Raw genomic sequence first — 24,035 nt, 5'->3', positions numbered from 1 at the left:
ATTTCCTGGGGTGCAGCTCCTGTTTTCACACCAGGAGACATATGTTTCCCAGATTTCAGAATATATAATTATGGAGGCCGGCTCTGTTATATTCTTAATATCTAAATTTTAATTGGCTTTATACAGAGTATGAATTCCCTATAATTGTATGAATGACAGACATTGAGTTAAATAACATCCAGATGGTGACTTATTAACTGAGACTTCAAAATCTAGAACCTGTCAGGATTTTGATGGATATTGTAAATAATATATGTATGGTTTTAAGGTATTCCTATGTAACCGATATTCTGTTTGAAAGAGGCATTTTTTAAGTGGTCTGATGTTTGGTCTGATTGCCCCTCTCCCACATATCCTGTCTTATGTATAGAAGGTCTGTTTAAAATGAACCAGATGTTGAGAGCTCAGATATCTACTCTTGCCCCCACCCTTGTAAAAAGGGGAGTGATTATGGGAGGGGTTTATGTTTGGGTGCGAATTTGAAAAGGCTGAGTCCATATAGACAAAAGCAAAAAAAGCTGTTCAGTCTGTTCCATCTTACCTGCCTTCAGAACAACATCTACAGCACACAGATTTTCTTTCAGGACACATGAGGTTTATCAGCCATTTTAAAAAGCCAAGACAAAGAAGAAAGCACATGTCCGTTTAAGAACTCTTTTCAGATCTTTAAAACAAATGAACTATACTTGACCATTTTTGCATATATGAAGCAACACTAATTATGAATATGAATGTACTATTTTTGTAAGTATTTACCAAGTTTTTGTGTGTATAATAAAACACACAGTTTGATCTAAGCTGAATCAGAGATAATTAACGAAATTCTTCTCACAATCAGTCATTATTATTGAAAGCTTTTTCTACAATATAAAGCTTTTTATTACAGAACCTGACAGCCCACGCTTCTTCAGAGTGTGGATCTCAATAGCCAAACCATTAAATTTAGCATTTGTAAAGTAGGATGGAACTCCGGCCCTTGCGAGAGAAGGTCTGGCTGTGATGGTAGGGTGCATGGGTCCCCTACTGCCATCTTTACGATCTCTGCATACCAAGATTTCCTGGGCCCCGTTGGGGGTCACAAGAATCAACGACTTCCCTTCCTGCTTAATCCTGCAAGAAGTTGTGGACGCAGGCAGAATAAGAGGGAATGCATAAATCAGTGAGAACTGATTCCACGGGAATAGCAAAGCATCTGTTCCGCATGCTAGCGGATCCTTTGTTCTTGACACAAAGTTGTCAATTTCTTTGTTGAATCCTGGACGCAAACAGATCTATGTCTGGGATCCCCCATCTTTGACATATTGACAGGAAGATATCAGGGTGAAGGAACCATTCTCCCGGGAACAACTGCTGGAGACTCAAGAAGTCCGCCTGCTAATTTTCTATTCCTAGAATGAAGACTGCCGATAGGCAAAGTATATTGTATTCTGCCCAAGATAGGATATGATTCATCTTTCTCTGGGTCGCATAACTTCTTGTGCCCCCTTGGTGATTAATATAGGCCATTGTTGTGCTATTGACGGATTGAATCCTGGCAGGTCAATACCGTAAACTGAACGTTCAGGCCCTCAGGACCAAGTGCTCTGCCTGAATTTCTAAAATGTTAATGGGCAAGGCTATTTCTGATCTGGGTCACTTCTCTTGGACAGTTGCCTCTTTCAGAACTGTTCCCCAACCTAAACAAAAAAGGTTGGCATATGTTGTTACTATTTCCCAGGTAACTGAAGAAAGGATTTTCCCCTTTTGCAGATTTTTGGATATTACCATAAACTGAGGCTCCGGTGCACCCAGCCTACAGCACCTGGTATTTCCAGGTGGTCTTTCATCTGGGTACTAACCAGGCCCGACCCTGCTTAGCCTCCTTAATCAGACGAGATCGGGTGCTAACAGGGTGATGTGGTTGTAGGCTTTGGAGCCAGACACATTGGGAATGTAGAGCTTGAACCCTTTTGTTTTAAACCGATAGGATACTGTTTTGCAGCAGTCTTGATGAAAGTGAGCATAAGGAACGGCCTCGAATGAAGCCACCATCTTTCCCAACAACCTCATGCGAAGTTGCATAGGAGAAATTCATCTTGCTTTGACCACCTAAATCAGTTCCTTTATGGCACTGATCTTTGCCTGTGGTACGAATACCCTTTTCTGGGTGTACCTATGATCAGACCCAAGTATTTTAGCCTTCTTCATGGTTTTAAAGAAGATTTCTCCTAGGTTGAGAATCCGACCTAGATATTCCAGGTAGTGGAATGTGCTGACCATACTTTAAGCGGGATACTGACTGGTCTATCAAGAGCAGATCGACTAAACCTTGGGCCCTCAATCTGGCTAGAAGAGGAGCCAGAACCTTTGTACTCGAGGTGCAGTAGCTAGTTCGGAAGCAGAGCTACACACTGAAAATGAAGATTTTCCACTTTGAAAAGTAGATATTACTAGTGAGCGAGGAAATAGGCATATGGAGATATGCATCTTTGACGTCGATTGACGCCAGAAGTTCTCCTTGTAGGATGGAGATAACTGATTGGATTGACTCCATGCAAAAAAAGAGTGGTTATATTCAGGAATTAAATTTAGATTTTTGAGATCCAGAATGTCCATTTGGATTTAACCAAACCCCAACCTCTGCTCTTACATGTGGGCCCCCATGAACATTTTTTGCCAAAAGATGATCCAATGTTTGAGAGAGACTTCTTTTTCTCTGGATCCTTAGGAACGTTTGATCTGAGAAAACGAGGAGACGGAAACTCTTGGAACTCCAGTTTGTACCTTGGAGCTATTGAGGAAGTCCCCCATTTGATTTGACACTCCTTCTGCCAGATCCCTGAGAACTGCAAAAGAATTCTCCCTATTGAGCAAGCGGGGGCACCTCCTCATAAGGAGGCTTCAGTATCTTGTAGGCTCCTCCCCCAAGACCTCTTTTGCCCCTGGGGTTAACCCTGAGGATTACCTTTTGAACCTGACGGAGGAAGCCGTCGTGACTGCCTGGAGGCTCACGTCCCTGATACAGAAGAAGGAGCTTTGAAACGAAAATACATTTACTCCTTTACTTAAATGGCAAAAGGGGTACTTTTTCACTAGAAATTCTTTGGATATATTATCCAAAATATCCCCAGATAGCTGTTTCACCGCAAAAAGGAAGACTAACCAGGAGCTTCTTGCATGACGCTTAGGGAAGGGCGCAGGGCCTAAAAGGTAGAATCCGTCATAGCAACTATTGCAAACATAAAGCTGCCTCCTGGGCCTGCTGAGCAGGATAACCTTGAACACCTGTTTAAACTGGTCTCTCAACGTTAACCAATTACTGTCAGCGCAGGCTGAGACACTCAATCTGCCAGAAAAAAAGTGTTTTGTTTTTTTTAATAGAATATATAGTCAAACTTATTCACAAAGGATATAGTAGCGTCAATTGCCGGTATACCCTACTTAGTGAATTTTCTCTACCATAGAATAAAGTGTGAAAATGTTTAGAAAGGAAAATAATGCTTATCTGGGTGATCCTCCAGATACAAAATAACTTTTCCAACAAAGAATGGACAGGAAAAGGCATGCATAGCTTGAGGAGGCTTTAGCGAACCCAAACACTCAGTTAAGGGTACATAAATGTGGAGCGGATCATTCAGCAAAAAAAAATCTTACAGATTGTGAAAGCTGACTCTCGCGCATTTGACACGTCAGAAGAGGAGTCATCAGCCTCACCACGGTCCCCTGGGGGAATTCGTCTTCTCCTGCCCCTAGTTCCTCAGTTTGAGGGTCCTAGGGAAATGGAAGAGAACCTGTCGCATCTTGACCACACTGGGATGCAATTAAAGTCGCTAAACTTCTTTTTTTTTTTTTAAACCTACCATGGCTGAGGTAAAAGAGATCTTTAGTAAAATGAACAAGGGCTGCAGTGTTGAAAACAGTTAGCAAACATTTCATGGCCCCGATTTCACTCTGACCAGCCACCCCCTCTCAGGGGAGGATGCCATTTGTAGAGTAGGCTTTCCGGAGCTTGAGGGAGACCCTTTTAGCTCTTTTTTGGGGGTGTTTCAACCCCCCCTTCTGACCATAGTCCGATGCACAAAGCAGAGGTACTACCAGAAGAAATCGCATCCATTGCTTGAGCAATAGTCCAGCCCTGCCGCTGCTATTAATGCTCAGCCTGATGCAATAGTAAATGTGTCAAAAGGAATGCTTGTGTCACCAAACCTCTTTCATGCCCCTCTACGCTCTTGTGTCCCTCCGTCAGCCTGCAGCAGTAATAATGGTGCTTTAAAAAACACATTCCCATGCTGGACGTTGGAGAACGCCAATGCTGTGCTAAGCTCTGCCCCCTTCGGCCCCCTTCCTCTTGAAAAAAAAAAAAACTTTCCCGCGCAAGCGCGGGCCTCTGATCCTACAGGATCGTCATGTGAGGGGAAAAAATGTCGAGTAGAGAGCCTGGAAACCGCCGAGTAGAGTGGCGTGCTGATCATTTTATTTTTTTCGTTTTTCTCCTGACACTCTTCCTCATGCAGAGGGGGAGAATACAGCACAGGTGGGGGGTGTCTGCTGAGGAGGAAACCCCCCCAGACTTACCGGAGGTCTGCCTGCTAGCTGGAGAGAAAAAGAAGCCTGCTGCTCCGCACACAGCGTGATCTCTTTGAGGAAGCATGAGAAGGTATGTGCTCAATACAGCCCCCAGTGGTGACACATAGGCATGACAACATTTACTAAGTAAAGGAGACATTTCATAAGAAATTAAAAAAATTCTTAGAAAACTCCACTTACCTTTTCCGCCACAGGGTTTTCTGTGGTAAAAACCAACAGACCCAATCTTCACCCTTCGCGGTGGGTTCCGCTAACAAACCTTCAGGAGCTGGGGATCCTCGGGGAAACCCACAATCCTGGACCTGTAATAGCACCTCCGCCAGTAAAACTTTATGGCCTTAATACCAAAAGTACTGGATCCTGGGATCCAGCTCTCTAAAAAGAGAAGTGTTTACAGGCAAAACCTCGTTTCTTCGGACACGAGGCCCGGGTACTATTCAATTTGGCCTAAAAGACACTTTGAATGGATCTGGCTGCATAGTTAAAGTTAAAAGACATTATTCATCTCTTGTTTTTTTTTTAAGTGTACACAGGACTATCATACTAAACAAGGGGTTAGTGTGTTTGTTTATATAAAAGGACAACATGGGATGGTTAACATCTCAAGGCTCAGAAGTATGTCCCTGTACTATCGGGAATTGATACATTCCATATATATGGAATACAGGAATACGTGCAGTAGTAAGGTAATTAATTAATGCCAGAGTGTAAAGAAGTTTTTTAATAAGGAAATTAAGTTTAATGCTGCATGTAAATGTTTATGAATATTTAAGCCCTGAACAACAGAAAATGTGTGTTATTACACGTGGTCATTCTAAAACACATAAAAGGGGGCAGAACAAAGTTTTCAGAGAAAAAACTATTGATTAAGATTGTGGAAAGAACTGTATGAAATTGGAAAACATGGTGTTTAGTGTTTTACAAAAATCCTACAGATTTGGTTGCAGGAAATAATAAGTTAAGGATTGAGCAATTTTTACAAAAAAATTCCAAACTTGGATTTGGTTATTACATGAAAAGTAGTAGATTGTTCTAATTTACTTAAGGCTACCCAGAGAAAATATTAAAATATGAAAGTTTTGTTCACTCTAAAAAAAAAATTGTAGCAAAAAAAAAAAACAATTGTTAAAAGTCTTTGTAAATGAGTATTTCTGGTAAAAGTAAGGACTTTGGTTGGGGGAGGAGTTTTTTTTCGGGGAAATGGCCAATCGCAGTTCATGGGCAGGACCCAATGTGTGAGTTTCAGGAGATTGTCCTCTAAACAATTTTTTTGTCATTACTATAATCAGGAAAGTCATATTATAACGTAGTGTACATGATTTTTGGCAGATGTACAAACAAAATATGTTTAAAAAGTGGTAAAAAGGTTAAACATTATAAAAACGTGAAACAAGATTTTTGCTGAATTGTACAGTGAAGGGGGTACAAAGCATGATAGCTAAGACTGACAGTAACAGATCATTCTCTGAAGAGTATGTGACATGTAAGGAATGTATTACCAACAGAGAAATCCAGATCCAGTTACACAGACAGGTCAGTCATGCCATGACAGTTTTCACTTCTGTGGATCAGAGCACAACAAATGTTTGTGTTATATCTTCGAGATACCTGGAAGAGGGTTCATGGATGAGAAAAAAATAAATATTTAAAAAGGCATTACTTACTAAAGTAATTTTTTTGAACAAAAAAAAGATTTTTTGGGCCTTACTAACTTTTTTCAAGAGTTCATTGAGATTTTTGCAAAGTATCTGTCTGGGCAAATTTTAATGAATTATAAAGGCTTACTGAGGATATAGGGCAAATATTTTTAATAACAAGAGAGAACTTGTATACAATCATTTGAAGATCTAAAGAAAGCCCTTATTAATTTAGTATTTTTGATTAACATAAAGATCTCTCTCAGCCATTTTATATTCAAGTGTATGTGGGTGATGAGACAATTTCATTGGTATTTAAAAAAATAATGTGTTAGGAGTGCAATGTCCAATGCTACAGATCAGACACATTGAGGGTTTTGCACCATTTGTTTTGAAAACATCTTATGTTACACTAAAAGTGTTATTACAAGGGAAACAGGAGGTGTCAATACACACAGCTTTGTCTAGTGGCAATTGGATGTTAAAAAGGAAGGCCAGTTGATGTGGTATATAAATACATGGTGACTAAAATGATGCATTGTGATAGAGCCACAGTTGTGTAAATTAATCATGAAAAAGTCACTTTTTCAACTTTTAGTGGATGCACTGAAAGCTGAACTTAAGACTGTCATGTGTTTGTTTAGCAGTCAGAGTGACAGAGCATGTGTGGTTCATTCAATCATACTGTATGAGAGGCATGGTTGGTTCTGAAAAAGAATCTACTTCAACATGATCAAATTTCTTTCAGAAATAGAATATTGAGGAAAGCCCAACCTAAATTAGTGTTCTTTTACAAAATTAAAGCAATTGTCAGTGTAAAGAAAAAAATACAATAATCTGGTAAGATTATTCTTTTACAAGATTTAATTTAGTCACAGGATAAAGAAGGGGACTAATTTTGAAATTTTGTCTTAGTCAGAATCAGTACAGACTGAAAATGGAGATACAATTTATTGTAAAAATAACTGATTCCAACAATAATGGATAGAGTTATTTTTCAATGAAAATATTTCTTTTTGCATATCCAGGTACCTGACTGAATGATTTTTTGTTTGAGCAAATAAAAGAAATTCTGAACTACTCATTTTAGAACACTTTGTCATCAAACTTCAGAATATTTTTCTTTGTTAAGGCCCCTTTCACACTGGGGCGGTAGGGGGCGTCGGCAGTAAAACAGCGCTATTTTTAGCGCTGTTTTACCGCGGTATTCGGCCACTAGCGGTGCGGTTTTAACCCCCCGCTGGCGGCCGAAAAAGGGTTAAATCCACTCGTATTGCCGCGGTATAGCCGCGCTGTCCCATTGATTTCAATGGGCAGGAGCGGTTTAGGAGCGGTGAATACACCGCTCCTTCACCGCTCCAAAGATGCGGCTGACAGGAGATTTTTTCTTCTCCTGCCAGTGCACCACTTCAGTGTGAAAGCCCTCGGGCTCGGGCTTTCACACTGAACAAACAGCGGAGACTGTTTTGGGGCGGTTTGCAGGCGGTATTTTTAGCGCAATAACGCCTGCAAACCGCCCCAGTGTGAAAGGGGCCTTATAGAACAATCCAGAAGGAAAGAGTTACTTGATACTACAAAGAATTGAGGGATTTGGCAAATCTATATAGAATGATTGTATTAGTTTTTTTTCACCTGCTAAAGGAGGATACAAGGATGTTTTTTTTGTTGTTGTTTTTTTTGTTAATGTTTCTTTTTGAAAAATGAATTGAGGTAATTCTAGAAAAATAATATTATTATTATTATGTTAATATTTTTAACAAAAGCTAAGTTGTTGTGAACTTATGTCATATTCCATTGGGGTTGGATTTCATACCATGGAATCAGATAATGATTTAAAATTTTATAGGACAGGTAATGAAGGACCATGTGTGCAATTTTAGGTGTTTAGTAAAGTTTTTGTTTCTTATCATCTTAAGTACTCAGGTATTGTAGAACGTATGAGTAGTATTAAAAAGTCTAAATAGGGTAAGATGATTCAAGAAAAAGGTAAAGATTGGGTGACTTATTTACCTGCTATAGGTTTAGTTTAAAAACGTTAGTATTTTCTAAACATAGGGTTTGTTAACTTTTTGAGTTAATGACTGGATGTTTTTTGAGATTAGCATACTTAGTTATTTATATAATCTGTTGTATAGAAAGAAGTGTTTTTGCAAACATTGCAAACAACAGGTACAGGTATTTCAGAAGTTTGTTCACAAAACATGGCTAGTCCTTTGCTAAATTAAAATAGAAATGATGTCTTGAATGAGATTTCTACTTCTAATGAGTATGTTTAGTAATGTATTTCAGTAGCTAAAGTTATGGTTAGGAATTATAGATCTGAAGGTACCAGGGATGCCAACAGAGATGCCAACTGAGATATCAATTGGGATGCCAATTAGGAAGATTATTTTGTTATTTTTAAGGTACATTGGGATTATAGTTTTTTTGTTTCAAAAGAATTGGTAAAAATAAGAATAAAATGGGTAAACACAGAAAGGATTATCAGTCTAAAATGGTTTATATTGATTAAAAATTACCAGGAAAACATAATTTTTTATAAGAATTTGATACTTGTTTTCTTTTTCTTTTATAGATATGTCTTTCGTTTCTAAATTTAAAGAAAATGATTAGATAGATAATTAAATAGGAAGATAGATAGAATATATAAAATATGACAATCAAATATTGGGAAAGTTATGTTTTTTATGTATCTACAGACAAGTGGATTACTTATGTTTATAATTGTTCAGTGTCAAGGATAATGTATAAAAAACTTATATTGTAGAAGTTATTTAGTTATTGAAATTTCCAGGAATGGAAGAAATTTTATTTATTAATTAATAATTTATATTACAAAGCAATATAATTTGATATTTCAAAGATATTTATTTCTTCTTTATGTTAAAATAGTTATATGATATGGTTAAAGTTATAAGATTTTCACAAGAAGTTAAATACATTTATGAAATTGAAGGAATAAAATCTTTAATATTACATGATTTAGATGGATAATTAATTAAAATTAATAAATAATATAATAATTTATATTTTCTCAATGGTATGACATAGTTAAATATTTTTCATAGGAATATCTCAGAGTTTTGGAAAATGCTTATGTACAATATCTGACACACTAAATTGTATTAATGTTTATTGTATTGTTTGTATTGAAAAAAGAGGATCAGATACATTTATTATTTAAGATTAATGCACTTATTTTGTTTGTTGATTTTAGTGCATTGAAGGGGAATTGTTAGAGATTTTGAGTTTATTACTATTTTAAGTGATAAAAGTTTCTGAAAAATATATGAATCACATGAATGTTATAACGTAATTGTAATAGTTTCCGAAGGTTACAGGACAGAGGACAGAGAGAAGTGGTTTTGCTGTGTAGGTACTTCTATTCTGAGTTACTATGTCAGGACAATGGGTGGAGTTATGCAACTTAACCATAGACTGAAGCCATATATATTCATATATGCAAGAATGGGTGTTACTCTAGTAAATGCTGACATAACATTATGAATTGAAGAGGGTTGAATGGCTAGTAAAGGAAGAGAGGTAGGAAGAGAGGGAAGGAACCCTACAGTATGGAGAATGTAACATCTGATATCTCTTCCTCCTTCTGAAGCCAACACCTTACCATATGTTACCAGCTGTCATTATGTAAGTCTTGTCTTTACTTATCTTACTGAAGAATAAACAACTTTTCTTGAAGTATTGTACGAACTAAGGATTCTTCCATTTCTACTATGAAACAAATTCCTAACATTTTGGTGGAGATGCAGCCTTGGATAAAGACAGACACACTTCTCTTTCACACACCCATTAAGAGAGATGATACAGACATATTTACACAAAGACTTTGCTATTCATCCAGAAACGCCCTTGAGATAGAAGAATATTAGACATTATTATATTCTTCAGGAACGCTTTCAAATCCCTGTTTATGTCTAGAACAGCTCCCATAAAAATCATTCTGAGCTCTAGTTAAAGACTGTTCTTTTCCCAAGTTTATCAACCAACCACATTCCTGGATAGTTTACAGGAGGATGTTTGTGTTTCAGCATGGCATTTTTATCTTGCGCTAATAAAAGAATATCATTTAAGTAAAAAAAAAAGAGGAACAGTACAGGACACAAGACAGAAAATTATAGACCATGGAACATCCAGAAAGTGGAGTGCAATCTCCCTGGCTTGTTTCGGAGCGTGGCATAGGGAAGGGAGGACATTATAGTCATTGAGATGAAAGGAAGAGACTACCTTGGGGAGGAAGGAGGGTCTGGGTCTCAGGACCACCTTGTCCCTCTGAAAAAAAAAAAGGCTGCTTGAAAGAAAGAGCTGCCAACTCAGAGACACACCTAACAGAGGTTATGGCTACCATAAAAGTCACCCATAAGATCTGCAAATGGGAGATTCAAAATGCATTCAATGGTAGGTTTTTAAAGAACCAAAAGCACCAGATTCATATCCCATAGAGACACAGGAGGTTGGAGTGGGGGATTAACACAAGCAACTCTTTGTATAAAGGTCTTGACAAGAGAGCTCAAAGCCAAAGGTTTCTCGAAAAGAATGACTAAGGTAAAAACATGTCCCTCTAGAGTACTGTGAGCCAGATGCTGGTCCACATCAAACTGTAGAAAGGTCAGAATGCAAGGAATAAAATGTTCCCAGGGGTTGAGGTGCCTGCTTTTGCACAAGCTAAAGAAGGCCCTCTGGATGCAACTTTACATTCTTATTATAATTAGGGGGCGGGGCATTCATTTGTTGATGTGACTTAGTGAAGCACGCCATGGGGGAAAATGGGTGTGGTTTAAACTAAATATTGGGTGTGGCTTAAATGGGGCGTGACTTAAAGGGGTGTGGTTAGAGTCCGAGATGAACGAGGGATGGAGGGAGAAAAAAGGGAGAAAAAGTGAAGAAGAGAGAGAGAGAGAAGGAAGGAAAGAAAGAGGGATGGAGGACCAGCAGGCCCAGATCCTAAACCCCAATAGAAATATGCGTATTTCAGAAAGTTTAACAATCAGCAGATAAAGATACTCCAAACACCTGGTGTTGGCGCTTCAATCACCCGGGACCATGGTTGTTATGGTGTCAGAATAAATGAAGAGCATTTTTTCTATTATTACATTGTAATATAAAATGAAATAGTTCAACTCACCATAATGCTGAATCAGTGGGAGCCCTGAGCATGTCACTTGCCACCATCGCCTGCCACCAGATACCATCAGGTGTCCCCAGCGGAGTCCCTCCTTACATCAGGTATTCCCAGCAGAGTCCCTCCATACATCAGGCATTCCAGTAGAGTCCCTCCATATATCAGGCACTCCCAGCAAAGTCTCTCCTTACATCAGGTGTCCTCCAGCGGTGTCCCTCTTACATCAGGTGTCCCTCAGCGGAGTCCCTCCTTACATCAGGTGTCCCTCGGCAGAGTCCCTCCTTACATCAGGAGTCCCTCCTTACATAAGGTGTCCCTCAGCATTGTCCTCCTTACATCAGGTGTCCCTCAGCAGGGTCCCTTCTTACATCAGGTGTCCCTCAGCAGTGCCCCTTACATCAGGTGTCCCTAAGCGGTGCCCCCCTTACATCGGGTGTCCCTCAGTGGTGCCCCCCTTACATCAGGTGTCCCTCAGCGGTGCCCCCTTACATCAGGTGTCCCTCAGCGGTGCCCCCCTTACATCAGGTGTCCCTCAGTGGAGTCCCTGCTTACATCAGGTGTCCCTCAGCGGTGATCCCCTTACATCAGGTGTCGCCCAGTGGAGCCCCCCTTTACATCAGGTGTCCCCCAGTGGAGCTCCCCCTTACATCAGGTGTCCCCCAGTGGAGCCCTCCCTTACATCTGGTGAGATGTCCCAACAGCGGAGTCTCTGCCGCCATTACAGTAGATCAGCTCTCATGTAACACAGGTCTCTTGCTGAGGGGAACAACCAAGAGGCGGATCCGGATGGGTGGCTGTCAATAGAAATTGAGCTGCCGCCAACCCCTGCCCTGTGGCCTTTCCCACAACAGGTGGGAAGGCCGCTGGGCGGGGGGTTGGCGGCAGCTCAATTTCTCTTGGCAGCTACCCGGCTGGCTCTGCCTCTTGCTTGTTCCCCTTGGCGAGTGACCAGGCTATACGTTTCCCAGGAAATGCTAAAAGCGGGACAAAGGTCTAAATCTCAGGAATGTCCCAGGAAATTCGGGACAATTGGCAACTATGCATGTATATCTGCTGTCTTCAACTTGTTATATTCTTTAGAATTCTCACATCATGTTAGAATTTTTACATCCTCATTCAACAGTAGGAGTGGATTCTTGGCATACACTGCGTGGCAGCTGACTGGAGGAAAGGCACACTCCCCCCTCCCCTCCCTCCACATAGGCAGAAGAAGGAAGGAATGTGTAGAGCTGTGCTGTGACAAGACAAGCTATCTGCTAATCTATTTATAGCACCCAACCCCACACAAATTTCTGACTGTTTTTTTTTTTTTTCAAATATAAATGTTTTTATTAATGCCCAACGTGGGCAAGGACAATGCAACACAAGCACACAGCATCACCATAATAAACAACTATATAGATAGGAGGAGCAGCAGGTTTCATATATACATGTGATCATACAGTTTCATTACTGATATTACATCTCTGTTAGGTTGATATGAGATGATATGAGATGATGAAGTATCCATTAATCTGAAAATTACATATGTATATTTATCTGTCCAAGGGATAAGGTAAATAGCCCTAGAGTCCTTTCTTCTACTTACACATTACACTAACCTATTCCCTCCTTCTTTCTCCATCTCCATCCTCCAGCTAGTGTACTATTTGTGCGCTTGCATTAACAACCCAAGGAAGGGAAAATAAGAAGGGGGGAGACACAGGGGAAAGGGGGGGGGGTAGAATGAATAGAGGAGGGCAAAGGATAGATTATGAGAGTGGGACAGGCTAGGGCCCTGGCTGAGTCAAGACAGCCCCGAGGTTTGGATGCACTAAGGTGTCTGATCTATCAGGAAGCTCTGAGTTCAATGCCTTCTGGGGAATTGTTTCTATAATGCCCATGTCTTGTTCTTGTCATATTTTTCCTGTTGGTTTCTCGCAGAAAGCACCAGGTCTTCCAGCTTACCGATATCTTCTACCTTCTGAATCCAATTTGCTACTGTTGGCGGTGTTTGGTTTTTCCAGCAAAGTGGGATACATGCTTTGGCAGCATTTAATAGATGACGCACAATCGACTTCTTGTATAATTTTGCCTACATGGTAGATACATGTAATAAGAAGAAGGCCGGATCATCCGGGATAGTGTACTCTGTAAATTTCTGAATGATTTCTCTAATTTTGGTCCAGAAAAACGTAAGCTTAGGGCAGGACCAAAACACATGTAATATCGTGCCTCTATGTCTTAGACATCTCCAGCAGATTTCCGACCTCTCTAGGTATCGGATATGTAAAGCATGTGGGGTGAGGTACCACCTTGTTAGGAGCTTGTAATTTGTTTCCTGTACTTTGGTACAGATGGAGGATTTTGAGGTGAACATAATTATGCGTTGAACCTGGGCCGGCGTAAAAGTGTGGTCCAGGTCCTTTTCTCACTTACTGATGAAGTTCAACGTCATGTCCTCTGAGAGATCAAGAGGCTATACATCAGGGACAGCACCTTTGGAAGGGTGTACTCTGTCACACAGAGTTCCTCAAATGTTGTTAATGGCTTATTAAAACATTGTGGGTTAGGTATAGACGTGAGGAAGTGTCTTAATTGGAGAGCGGTCCAGAATGGCTGCTTAAATGGCCCTGTGGCACCGGTAAGTGTTTCTGTCGAGGCCCAAGATCCGTTTATCAAAAAATGTTGTGCCCTTGTGCAGCTGTGTAAAGCTTGTCTCTGATTTGGGGATCCATCCCGGGAGGGAATTGAGGGTTTCCTATAATGGGAAATAATGGTGATTCGGTCGTGGAGAGCAAGTGTGTAAAACATTCTTGTGAGCCAACGCGGATTGTTGTACCTATAGTTGGGTGTTTCTTTAGATTTGGTGGCAAGTGTTCACGACACCAAATCGCACTTCCTAGCGGGATTTGTGTTTGGGCTTGTTCCAAACGTGTCCATAATTTAGATTCCTGGTGACGGCACCAATCAATGACCCTGCCCAAATGGGCAGCCTGATAATATATCCTTACATCGGGAACCGCCAAACCCCCATTTAACTTGGGGAGGGACAGAAGGGTACGGGGTAAGCCTGGTTTCTTTGTTTGCCTAAATAAAGGTATTAAATTGCGCGTGTACTTTTTTAAAGAACTGTGAGGGAATTGAGATTGGGAGTGTTTGTAGTAAATATAGAAATTTGGGTAGGATGCACATTTTGATCAAGTTACATCTGCCAAACCATGAATGCAGGCCTTTTTGCCACAAGTCCAGCAGGGCCTGAGTCTTGATCAGCAGGGGAGGGAAGTTTAGGTCGAAAGTGCGAGTTAAATCAGCTGGGACCGAAGTACCTAGGTATGTGAGGGCGGAGGATGTCTATTTGAAATTAAAACTAGATTTAAGAGTGGACAAGAGGGTAGGTGGAATCCCAACCCCCATCGCCTCTGATTTAGTATAATTAATTTTCAAATTAGAGATAGCTCCATATATGTCGAATTCTCGGAGGAGGCTTGGGAGTGAGATAGATGGATTTGTGAGGGAGAAAAGTAGATCATCAGCATAAGCTGATACTTTATAGTGATAGTCTCCAACCGTAAGGCCTTGGATATCTGGGTTCAGTCTGATCTTGCATAAAAATGGCTCTAGGGATAGGGCGAATAAGAGGGGTGATAGTGGGCAGCCCTGCCTGGTTCCGTTTTTAATCTGAAAGGGGTCTGACAGGATGCCATTCGCTTTGACCTGTGCAGTAGGAGTTGAGTAGATTTGGGTAATCCATTTAATCATAGTTTCCCCTAGTCCGATGTGCCTGAGGACTGCAAACATGTAGGGCCAGTGGACTCGGTCGAATGCTTTTTCAGCGTCGGTATTGACAAAAATAGATGGTATATGAGTCTGATTAGCTATATGAATGAGGTTCAGTACTTTCGTTGTGCTGTCCCTGGCTTCCCTTGTGGGGATAAACCCCACTTGATCTAGATGAATTAAGTTTTGCATATGACGAGCTAGTCGGGTCACCAATTTTAGTGAACAGTTTAAGGTCAATGTTTAGAAGGGAAATGGGTCTGTAGTTACTACATATGGTCGGGTCTTTTCCTTCTTTCGGTATTACGGTAACGTGTGCCTTTGAAGTGTCTCTGGTGAGGGTCGCTGTCTGTCCCAGGTCATTGTAAAAAGTTACCAGATGGGGGCAAAGAGTCGGGAGAAGGGTCTTGTAAAATTGCAGAGTGAACCCGTCCGGGCCCGGAGCTTTACCCAGTTTGGTTGAGCTGATTGCCAATTCCAGTTCTTCTGTAGTGATCGGGGTATCTAAGTCGGCCTTATCCTCGGAGGTCAGTGTGGGCAATTGAGCTGAGTTTTTGTAGTCCTTTATTATTGAAGGGGTACTAGATGGGGTCGGGAGATTGTACAGGGTTTCGTAGTAATCTCTAAACACTTTAGATATTTGGTTTGGTAGGCTGACTTTGGATCCATTCGGGGTTCTCATGTGGGGAATGTATGTTCGTGTTTTAACGTCTCTGACCGCTCTGGCTAAAACCTTCCCACATTTGTTTCCAGATTCGTATGCCGTAAGTCGGCATTTTTGTAGCGCCACTTTGGCTCTGTAACCAAGGATGTCATTAATTTGATTGCGGAGCGAAGCCAGTTCTGCTTCTAGGAGGGGGCTAGCGGAGAGTTTATGTTGTAATTCTACTGTACTTAATGTGGATAGAAGCCGCTCTAATTGTCCCTCCCTTTCTCTCTTAATACGAGCCCCATGCTTTATAAGGATTCCCCTTATTACCGCTTTATGAGCCTCTCTCCGACTGGTTTTATCTCCCATCTCAGAGAGCTTGTCAGAAGTTATCAGACGTATAACAGGGGAACGAAACAGAAGAAGGACACGGGATTTAGTGCTTTGGAGAGAGATAAGAAAATCCTACAGATATATGTGCCTAAGTCAGATTTCATGAATCGGGTTTACATCCACTTTAATGTTTGATGTTCCACATGATCGCAGTCTCCGCCTGGTCCCGGACATTGATGAGCGCACTCTGTGCAAAAGGTACCCCTAAGTGCACGGGCACAATAGTTGCTGCCCACAAGCAGGAAGACAGGAGAGCAGCAGATGTGCTGCTTACATTATTGTTGAGAAATTGAGGGCGGAGTTGCATCTACCAGAAGGCGTAGTGCAATTATGTCATTGCCCAAGCAGGAATGCTGTAAGGGAAAGCCTGCAAATTTTTAAAATAATAATAATATTTTAATCAGTGGCGGCTGGTGGTAAATTCTTTTGAGGGGGCGGCAAACATTGCACTCACTATGGCGCGGGCAGTGCTTCCCTCCGGGTCCTAGGCCAATTGCAACATGGTGTGGGCAGCGCTTCCCTCCTCCTCCTAGGCCAATTGGAACGCTTCTCCTTTCGGCCAGTCGGGAAACGGGTCTCAAACCACCTTCTTGATTGGCCGGGAGGAGAATCAGTGTGACAATAGCGAAGGTTCATTACCTATTGTCACACAGTGCTCCGCTCCCCGAGCCCACCCTTTTTTGAAGCCTATTAGAGCGTTTTGCTCTAATCACGTGCTTAAAAAAAAAAAACTGATTGGAAATCACGCGTTCGGCGCCCCGCATGTAGATTAGGGGGCCACATGCATGGATGGGGGGGGCAGTGCCCGTGCGCCCTGCCGTCACTGATTATAATAATGTTACCGCCAACGTAGTAGAGACATTTACAGATGGAGATAACACAATAAGTGAATAACGCCCCACCTAAAAAACAACAGGAGTTGGTCGCAATTACAGGGAAATCCTGTCTTACCTTATCAAAGCTGTATGTTTTCAGAGAGGACAAAACTTCACCCATTACAGTGGGCATACCCACAAAGGAGTCTTTAGGGTCTAGGTGTCAAACGAATCAACAACGGCCCTGGCCTGTTAAAGCACCCCTGTTGCACCACATACCACAGTGAGCGCTGAACGCAGGATCCAGTGCCTGAAGCAAACTTTACAGACCAGCCTCGCTGTTGCTGGGTGTAGATGTGGTTCCCCATCAAGGGTAACCAATCTGAAGACTGCCTGTAAACCCTAAGGGGATAAGCAGTCAGATCTCGATAGAAGTTTCAGTCGAAGTAGTGAAGAAAAATACAAAAAAATGGTTTAGAAAACATCCCCATAAGAGAAAATGTCCATCAATAAAGAACACTAGCAAAAAACCTGGAGTGAATATGCTGCTGAGGGGCGGGCTCTATGGCATCATGACGTACTGGGTCCAACGGGACACAGCCGATTGCGGTGCTCGGTATTGGGGTGCTGTGAGCGGCCTAGATACCACGTGATCGCTATGCGTTTACATGTCACATAGTAAACAAGAGTCATGAATGGAACTGATTCATGACATCATTGTTTACTACACTGTGTGATCGGTGATTGGTCACCAGTGATCAAGTGGTACCTGGGCCAATCATAGCACCCTGTACCATGTGATAGCTGTGGACCAATCACAGAATCACAACAGTAAACAATGAGTCATGAATGAAAGCCATGTATGACAGTTCAAACGATTGCAGTTATAGTGATCATCAGTGTTACAAGCAATCACAGTGTAAAAAAAAAAAGAAAATCCCTGATCACCCCCCATAGTAATAAATTGTTACTATGGTGACACAGAACAACTCTGATAATAGTACATGATAATATAAAAAAAAATTGTAAGAAAAGAAAAAAAATAGTTAAAAAATGGGAATTGTTATTATTTATTTTTTTACATACTGTCACCAGGCAGTATCCCTGATCACCGCCACATCAGTCATACAGTATGATGATGCTGTACTGCACTGGTGACGGTATGTAAAAAACAAAAAACAAAAATCAAAATTTAAATTTCTTCATTTACATAAAACTACAACTTCTGTCCTGGCACTTTAGGGCATCAAGAAATAAGATAGGCAGTCAGTACATCAGGACTGATCAATTTTCAAATATATATATGCCATAGTTTGTAGACTTTATAACTTTCACACAGACTAAATGACTAAATTTGTGAAGAAAGATTATTTGTTTGCAAAATTTTCTAACAGAAACGAAGACAAACATGTTTTTTTTTTCAAAATTTACGGTATTTTTTTCATTTATATAGCAAAAACCCCAGCGGTACTGTAATTAACCCTTTCATGACTAAGCCTATTTTTGAAATTTGGTGTTTACAAGTTAAAATCCGTATTTTTTGCCTTTTTTACGGTTACCAGGTTGGAGTTACAGAGAAGGTCTAGTGGAAGAATTATTGCTTTCACTCTGACGATCGCGGCAATACCTCACATGTGTGATTTGAACACCGTTTACATATGCGGGCGTGACTTCCGTATGCGTTTTCTTTGCTGTGCGAGCTCGCGGGGACGGGGCGCTTTAAAACATTTGTTTTTTTCTTCTTTATTTTATTTATTTTTTAATATTAATAAATTGTGTTTAAAAAAAAATTTTTGATAACTTTTATTGCTGTCACAAGGAATGTAAATATCCCTTGTGGCAGTAATTGGTGGTGACAGGTACTCTTTATGGAGGGATCGGGGGTCTAAAAGACCTCCGATCCCTCCTTTGCACTTCAAAGTATTCAGATCACTGTTTTCAGCGATTCTGAATACTGTATATTTTTTAAAAATCGGGGCCATTGGCAGCCGAGTAAACGGGAAGTGACGTCATGACGTCGCTTCCATGTTTACAATTAGGAGGCTGGAACGAAGCCGCTCATGGCTTCGTTCCAGACTGTCACTAGCCGCCGGATTGGTCATCGGGCCTCCTGATGGAACGGGAGGCGGGTAAGAGTGGCGGGAGGCGGCGGGAGGGGGGACGTCCCCTCCCGCTCCTCCGGTATAACAGTCAATCGGCTTTTAGCCGCATCGGTTGTTATACCTGGAAAGCCGATCGCTGGCTCTAAAAAACAGTACTGGGATGATGCCTGCAGCTGCGGCATCATCCCGGTATAAAAGAAATGATTAAAAGTGTGGTGTTGCGCTAATCCTTAAAGCATATAAAAGTATGTGGGAAAATATATAAATCAATAAATAAATAGTGTAAGTGTGTCCCACTTATAATAATGGTTCTAGTATATTAGTAAACAAATCCGTGATTCACCAACATAGGCAACCTGGTGCAAAAATAATCATAAATAAATAACACATAATGGATGCAATAAAATCAAATGGCAATACCTGGCTAGAAAATTAATAAAAATAGGTGTGTCCAATGCAGCCGGGCATATTGCAAACAAACAAAGATGAAACATGACTTGTGCTCATGAACACAATACAAGTGACAGTTTAACTGGAACCTTGTGATATTCAACAAATAAAGTCCACAAATCCACGTGCATAAAAAGTGATCCACTGAAGGTTAATAAAGTCTCTCAAGTAGTATCCCAGCGGGAGGAGCATGTTCAGGGACCAGATGTCTTTACCTTGGTGACCCCGGGATACTACTTGAGAGACGGATGCCCCCAGAGAAGATAAGCCAGAATAGGATCTAATTAGTATCGCTTCCACGATTGGCTGATGCTGTGGTTTTGCTAGCTAAGGGTCGCCATGCCCAATATTGGCTAAACGAGTACCCTATTACCTTCAGGTAAGGGGCCACTGCCCACCACTTCGTGCTGTGTTGCATGAAGAAAGGATACACATCACAACTGTTATCAGTCACTTTCATTTATTTCCAATGGATCACTGTTTATACACACTATTTGGACTTCATTAACCTTCAGTGGATCACTTTTTATGCACGTGGATTTGTGGACTTTATTTGTTGAATATCACAAGGTTCCAGTTAAACTGTCACTTGTATTGTGTTCATGAGCAGTTTGTTTGCAATATGCCGGCTGCATTGGACACACCTATTTTTATTAATTTTCTAGCCAGGTATTGCCATTTGATTTTATTGCATCCATTATGTGTTATTTATTTATGATTATTTTTGCACCAGGTTGCCTATGTTGGTGAATCACGGATTTGTTTACTAATATACTAGAACCATTATTATAAGTGGGACACACTTACACTATTTATTTATTGATTTATATATTTTCCCACATACTTTTATATGCTTTAAGGATTAGCGCAACACCACACTTTTAATCATTTCTTTTATATATAGGGTCAGGTTGCACCCCACTTGGTGTAGGCGGCTTTTCCTAGTGTTTCCTTTCCCCGTATATGGTAGCGCAGGAATACTCTTTATCTGTTTTATCATCCCGGTATAACCACTGAAAGCCGAGTACGCACATCTGCGTACGCTCGGCTGGAAGGGGTTAAATACAGGCAGTCCCCAGGTTACAAACAAGAGGTTCTGTAGGTTTATTCTTTAGTTGAATTTGTATGTACATTTATTTTTTTTGCCCTGATCATGAAGGAGATAAAACCTTTCTGAGCTCAAGGGGTTAAAATAAAATAGAAAGGCAAAATATTTGTGTTTGAGTATGTATACAGTATCTCACAATAGTGAGTACATTTTTGTAAATATTTTATTATATCTTTTCATGTGACAACACTGAAGAAATGACACTTTGCTACAATGTAAAGTAGTGAGTGTACAAGCAGCTTGTATAACAGTGTAAATTTGCTGCCCCCTCAAAATAACTCAACTCACAGCCATTAATGTCTAAACCGCTGGCAACAAAAGTGAGTACACCCCTAAGTGAAAATGTCCAACTTGGGCCCAATTAGCCATTTTTCCTCCCCGATGTCACATGACTCATTAGTGTTACAAGGTCTCAGGTGTGACTGGGGAGCAGGTGTGTTAAATTTGGTGTTATCGCTCTCACTCTCTCATACTGGTCACAGGAAGTTCAAAATGGCACCTCATGGCAAAGAGCTCTCTGAGGATCTGGAAAAAAGAATTTTTGCTCTAAATAAAGATGGTCTAGGCTATAAGAAGATTGCCAAGACCCTGAAACTCGGTGGCCAAGACCATACAGCGATTTAATAGGACAGGTTCCACTCAGAACAGGCCTCGCCATGGTCAACCAAAGACGTTGAGTGCACATGCTCAGCGTTATATCCAGAGGTTGTCTTTAGGAAATAGACGTATGAGTGCTGAGTGCTGCCAGCATTGGTTGAAGGGTTGGGGGGTCAGCCTGTCAGTGCTCAGACCATACACCGCACACTGCATCAAATTGGTCTGCATGGCTGTCATCCCAGAAGGAAGCCTCTTCTAAAGATGATGCACAAGAAAGCCTGCAAACAGTTTGCTGAAGACAAGCAGACTAAGGACATTGATTAAGAACTATGTCCTGTGGTCTGATGAGACCAAGATAAACGTATTTAGTTCAGATGGTGTCAAGCGTGTGTGGCGGTATCCAGGTGAGGAGTACAAAGACAAGTGTGTCTTGCCTACAGTCAAGCATGGTGGTGGGAGTGTCATGGTCTGGGGCTGCATGAGTGCTGCCAGCACTGGGGAACTACAGTTCATTGAGGGAACCATGAATGCCAACATGTACTGTGACATACTGAAGCAGAGCATAATCCCCTCCCTTCGAAGACTGGGCCGCAGGGCAGTATTCCAACATGATAACAACCCCAAACACACCTCCAAGATGACCACTGGCTTGCTAAAGAAGCTGAGGGTAAAGGAGATGGATTAGCCAAGCATGTCTCCAGACCTAAACCCTATTGAGCATCTGTGGGGCATCCTCAAACGGAAGGTGGAGGAGCGCAAGGTCTCTAACATCCACCAGCTCCGTGATGTCGTCATGAAGGACTCCAGTGACAACCTGTTAAGCTTTGGTGAACTCCATGCCCAAGAGGGTTAAGGCAGTGCTGGAAAATAATGGTGGCCACACAAAATATTGACACTTTGGGCCCAATTTGGACATTTTGACTTAGGTGTGTACTCACTTTTGATGCCAGTGGTTTGGACATTAATGTCTGTGTGTTGAGTTATTTTGAGGGGAAAGCAAATTTACACTGTTATACAAGCTATACACTCACTACTTTACATTGTAGCAAAGTGTCATTTCTTCAGTGTTGTCACATGAAATGATATAATAAAATATTTACAAAAATGGGAGGGGTGTACTCACTTTTGTGAGATAATGTACATACAATATATATATATATATATATATATATATATATATGTGTATATTTATAGTGATATATTAATATATTTCCCCTTTTTTATAAGTGATCACATAGATCACTGATCTCCCAGTGAATGATTGTGCAGGGGGGGCATGTCAGGACTAGTCTGATCATTGGAGAAGAGCAGGCTGAGTTCTCAGCGCAGCTAGAGAACAAACCATGCAGTACTCTCATGCCTAGTGTGGTCAGTTTTTGATAGGAAAGCAGAGGGACTGGCAGGAACACCAGGTGTTTCACACAAAGGAAGCAATACATAGAGAACAGGATACCTTTTCATACCACTATATGGTACAGCAGGCATATATCAGGAATATGAAATGTTGGGTTTACATATTCTTTGATTCTGTATGGAAAGAAGGCTTTTAGGCTAGTGTACCTTTAAATAATAAGTAATTGTTACCTTGTAGTCATCACTGGTTGCACCATCTGCTAAACCAAATGTATTGTAGTTTGCCCAGTTCCCATCTCCCTCCGGGTTGTTTTCAATGTTGCCTTGTTGGCTTGACCAGCGATCACCAACTGTGCACTTTCCATTAATATTGTTCTCATGAATACTGGCTACTAAGGTCCAGCCTCCACCATCAGTAGTCATGTCACAGAAGGTCTGGTAGCAAATGCCATGCTCAGTAGTCAAAGTATAAATCCCATCTGTCAACAAAGAAATAATCATGATTTACAGTATATCCAGGTCTAAATTAAACAGTTTAAGGCAGAGGTGGTCAACTTTCTTAAAACAGGGGGGCCTCAAGGGTCATACAATAAAAGCTAAATGGGTTCCTGGTTGGGCACCAGGGGTTTAAGGTATTTACAAGTATTAGATGTTTGCTTATTTATGGTCATGGTTATATAGGATGTAGCGCTACCGGCTGCTTAAGGAGCCGCATGAGTATATTTGGTTCTGTGCTCTGCCTCTAAACCCCAAGAACAGCCTCAGCCCCTCTGGCACACCTGGCAATAATGTTAGAGTAAGCACCACAGAAAAAGGACACAAATTGTAATAAACACAGAAATTATCCTTACTGTGAAATTTCTCGGTCGGCAAGTAGTTAAGCGAATCAACTAAGTGGAGAAGTCTGAAAGTGAAGAGCAATAAATTCAATGATACTATCTGGCTGCTTTCAGGGGACTCCTCAAGGCGAATAACCCCAAAAGCAGAGGTAACCACACACAAATGACAGATTTCAGTATGAACAATAAAACTTCAATAGGATAATCGCCAGCCCCACTTAAGTTGGGCTCTATGAGTCCAGGCAGGAGGAGGGCAGAGGAATGACTCTCTGCTGTCAGACCTCTCCCTTCTGTCCCCTGACACCACAGTCTGAAAGAACTGAAAACACTGTACATAGTTCAGTTCAATAATGTAACTTCCAAGTCAGATTACCCTGCTCATTCACTATATATCCTGAGCCCTGGGTGTATGTGTATGCCCATATGGCACCAGTGACTTCATTGCTTTGAGGGGAAATGGGTTGTAGTCCCTTGGAAGAAGAAGGCCTTGGACCTTCAGCTATCTACTTTAGATGGTGCACTTAGATGTCCTGTTTGGCAGGAGGGGTGTACAGTGTGCTGGCAGTACTCAGGAAAGCAAGGAGGGTACTGTGACTGTCCAGCAGAGTGTAAGTGCGGCACAATCCC

General features: G+C 41.2%; 1 protein-coding gene and 1 pseudogene across 8 annotated transcripts in view; both read right to left on the bottom strand.

The window, feature by feature from the left end:
- LOC141147786 (intelectin-1-like) overlaps positions 1 to 24,035 on the bottom strand; it is a 175,154-nt gene that overhangs the window by 49,033 nt on the left and 102,086 nt on the right. For all 8 annotated transcript variants that reach the window (XM_073634965.1, XM_073634964.1, XM_073634962.1 and 5 more), the window contains exon 4: positions 22,801 to 23,048. In XM_073634965.1, coding sequence (XP_073491066.1) covers positions 22,801 to 23,048 — 248 coding nt within the window. The remainder of the gene's footprint in view (positions 1 to 22,800; positions 23,049 to 24,035) is intronic.
- On the bottom strand, positions 1,790 to 1,908 carry LOC141101977 (5S ribosomal RNA; annotated as a pseudogene).

The sequence above is a fragment of the Aquarana catesbeiana genome, linkage group LG06 (genome assembly GCF_042186555.1).
Source record: "Aquarana catesbeiana isolate 2022-GZ linkage group LG06, ASM4218655v1, whole genome shotgun sequence".
Lineage (NCBI taxonomy): Eukaryota > Metazoa > Chordata > Amphibia > Anura > Ranidae > Aquarana > Aquarana catesbeiana.
Note: the sequence above shows the minus strand (reverse complement) of the source record. Positions and strands in the feature narration are given on the sequence as shown.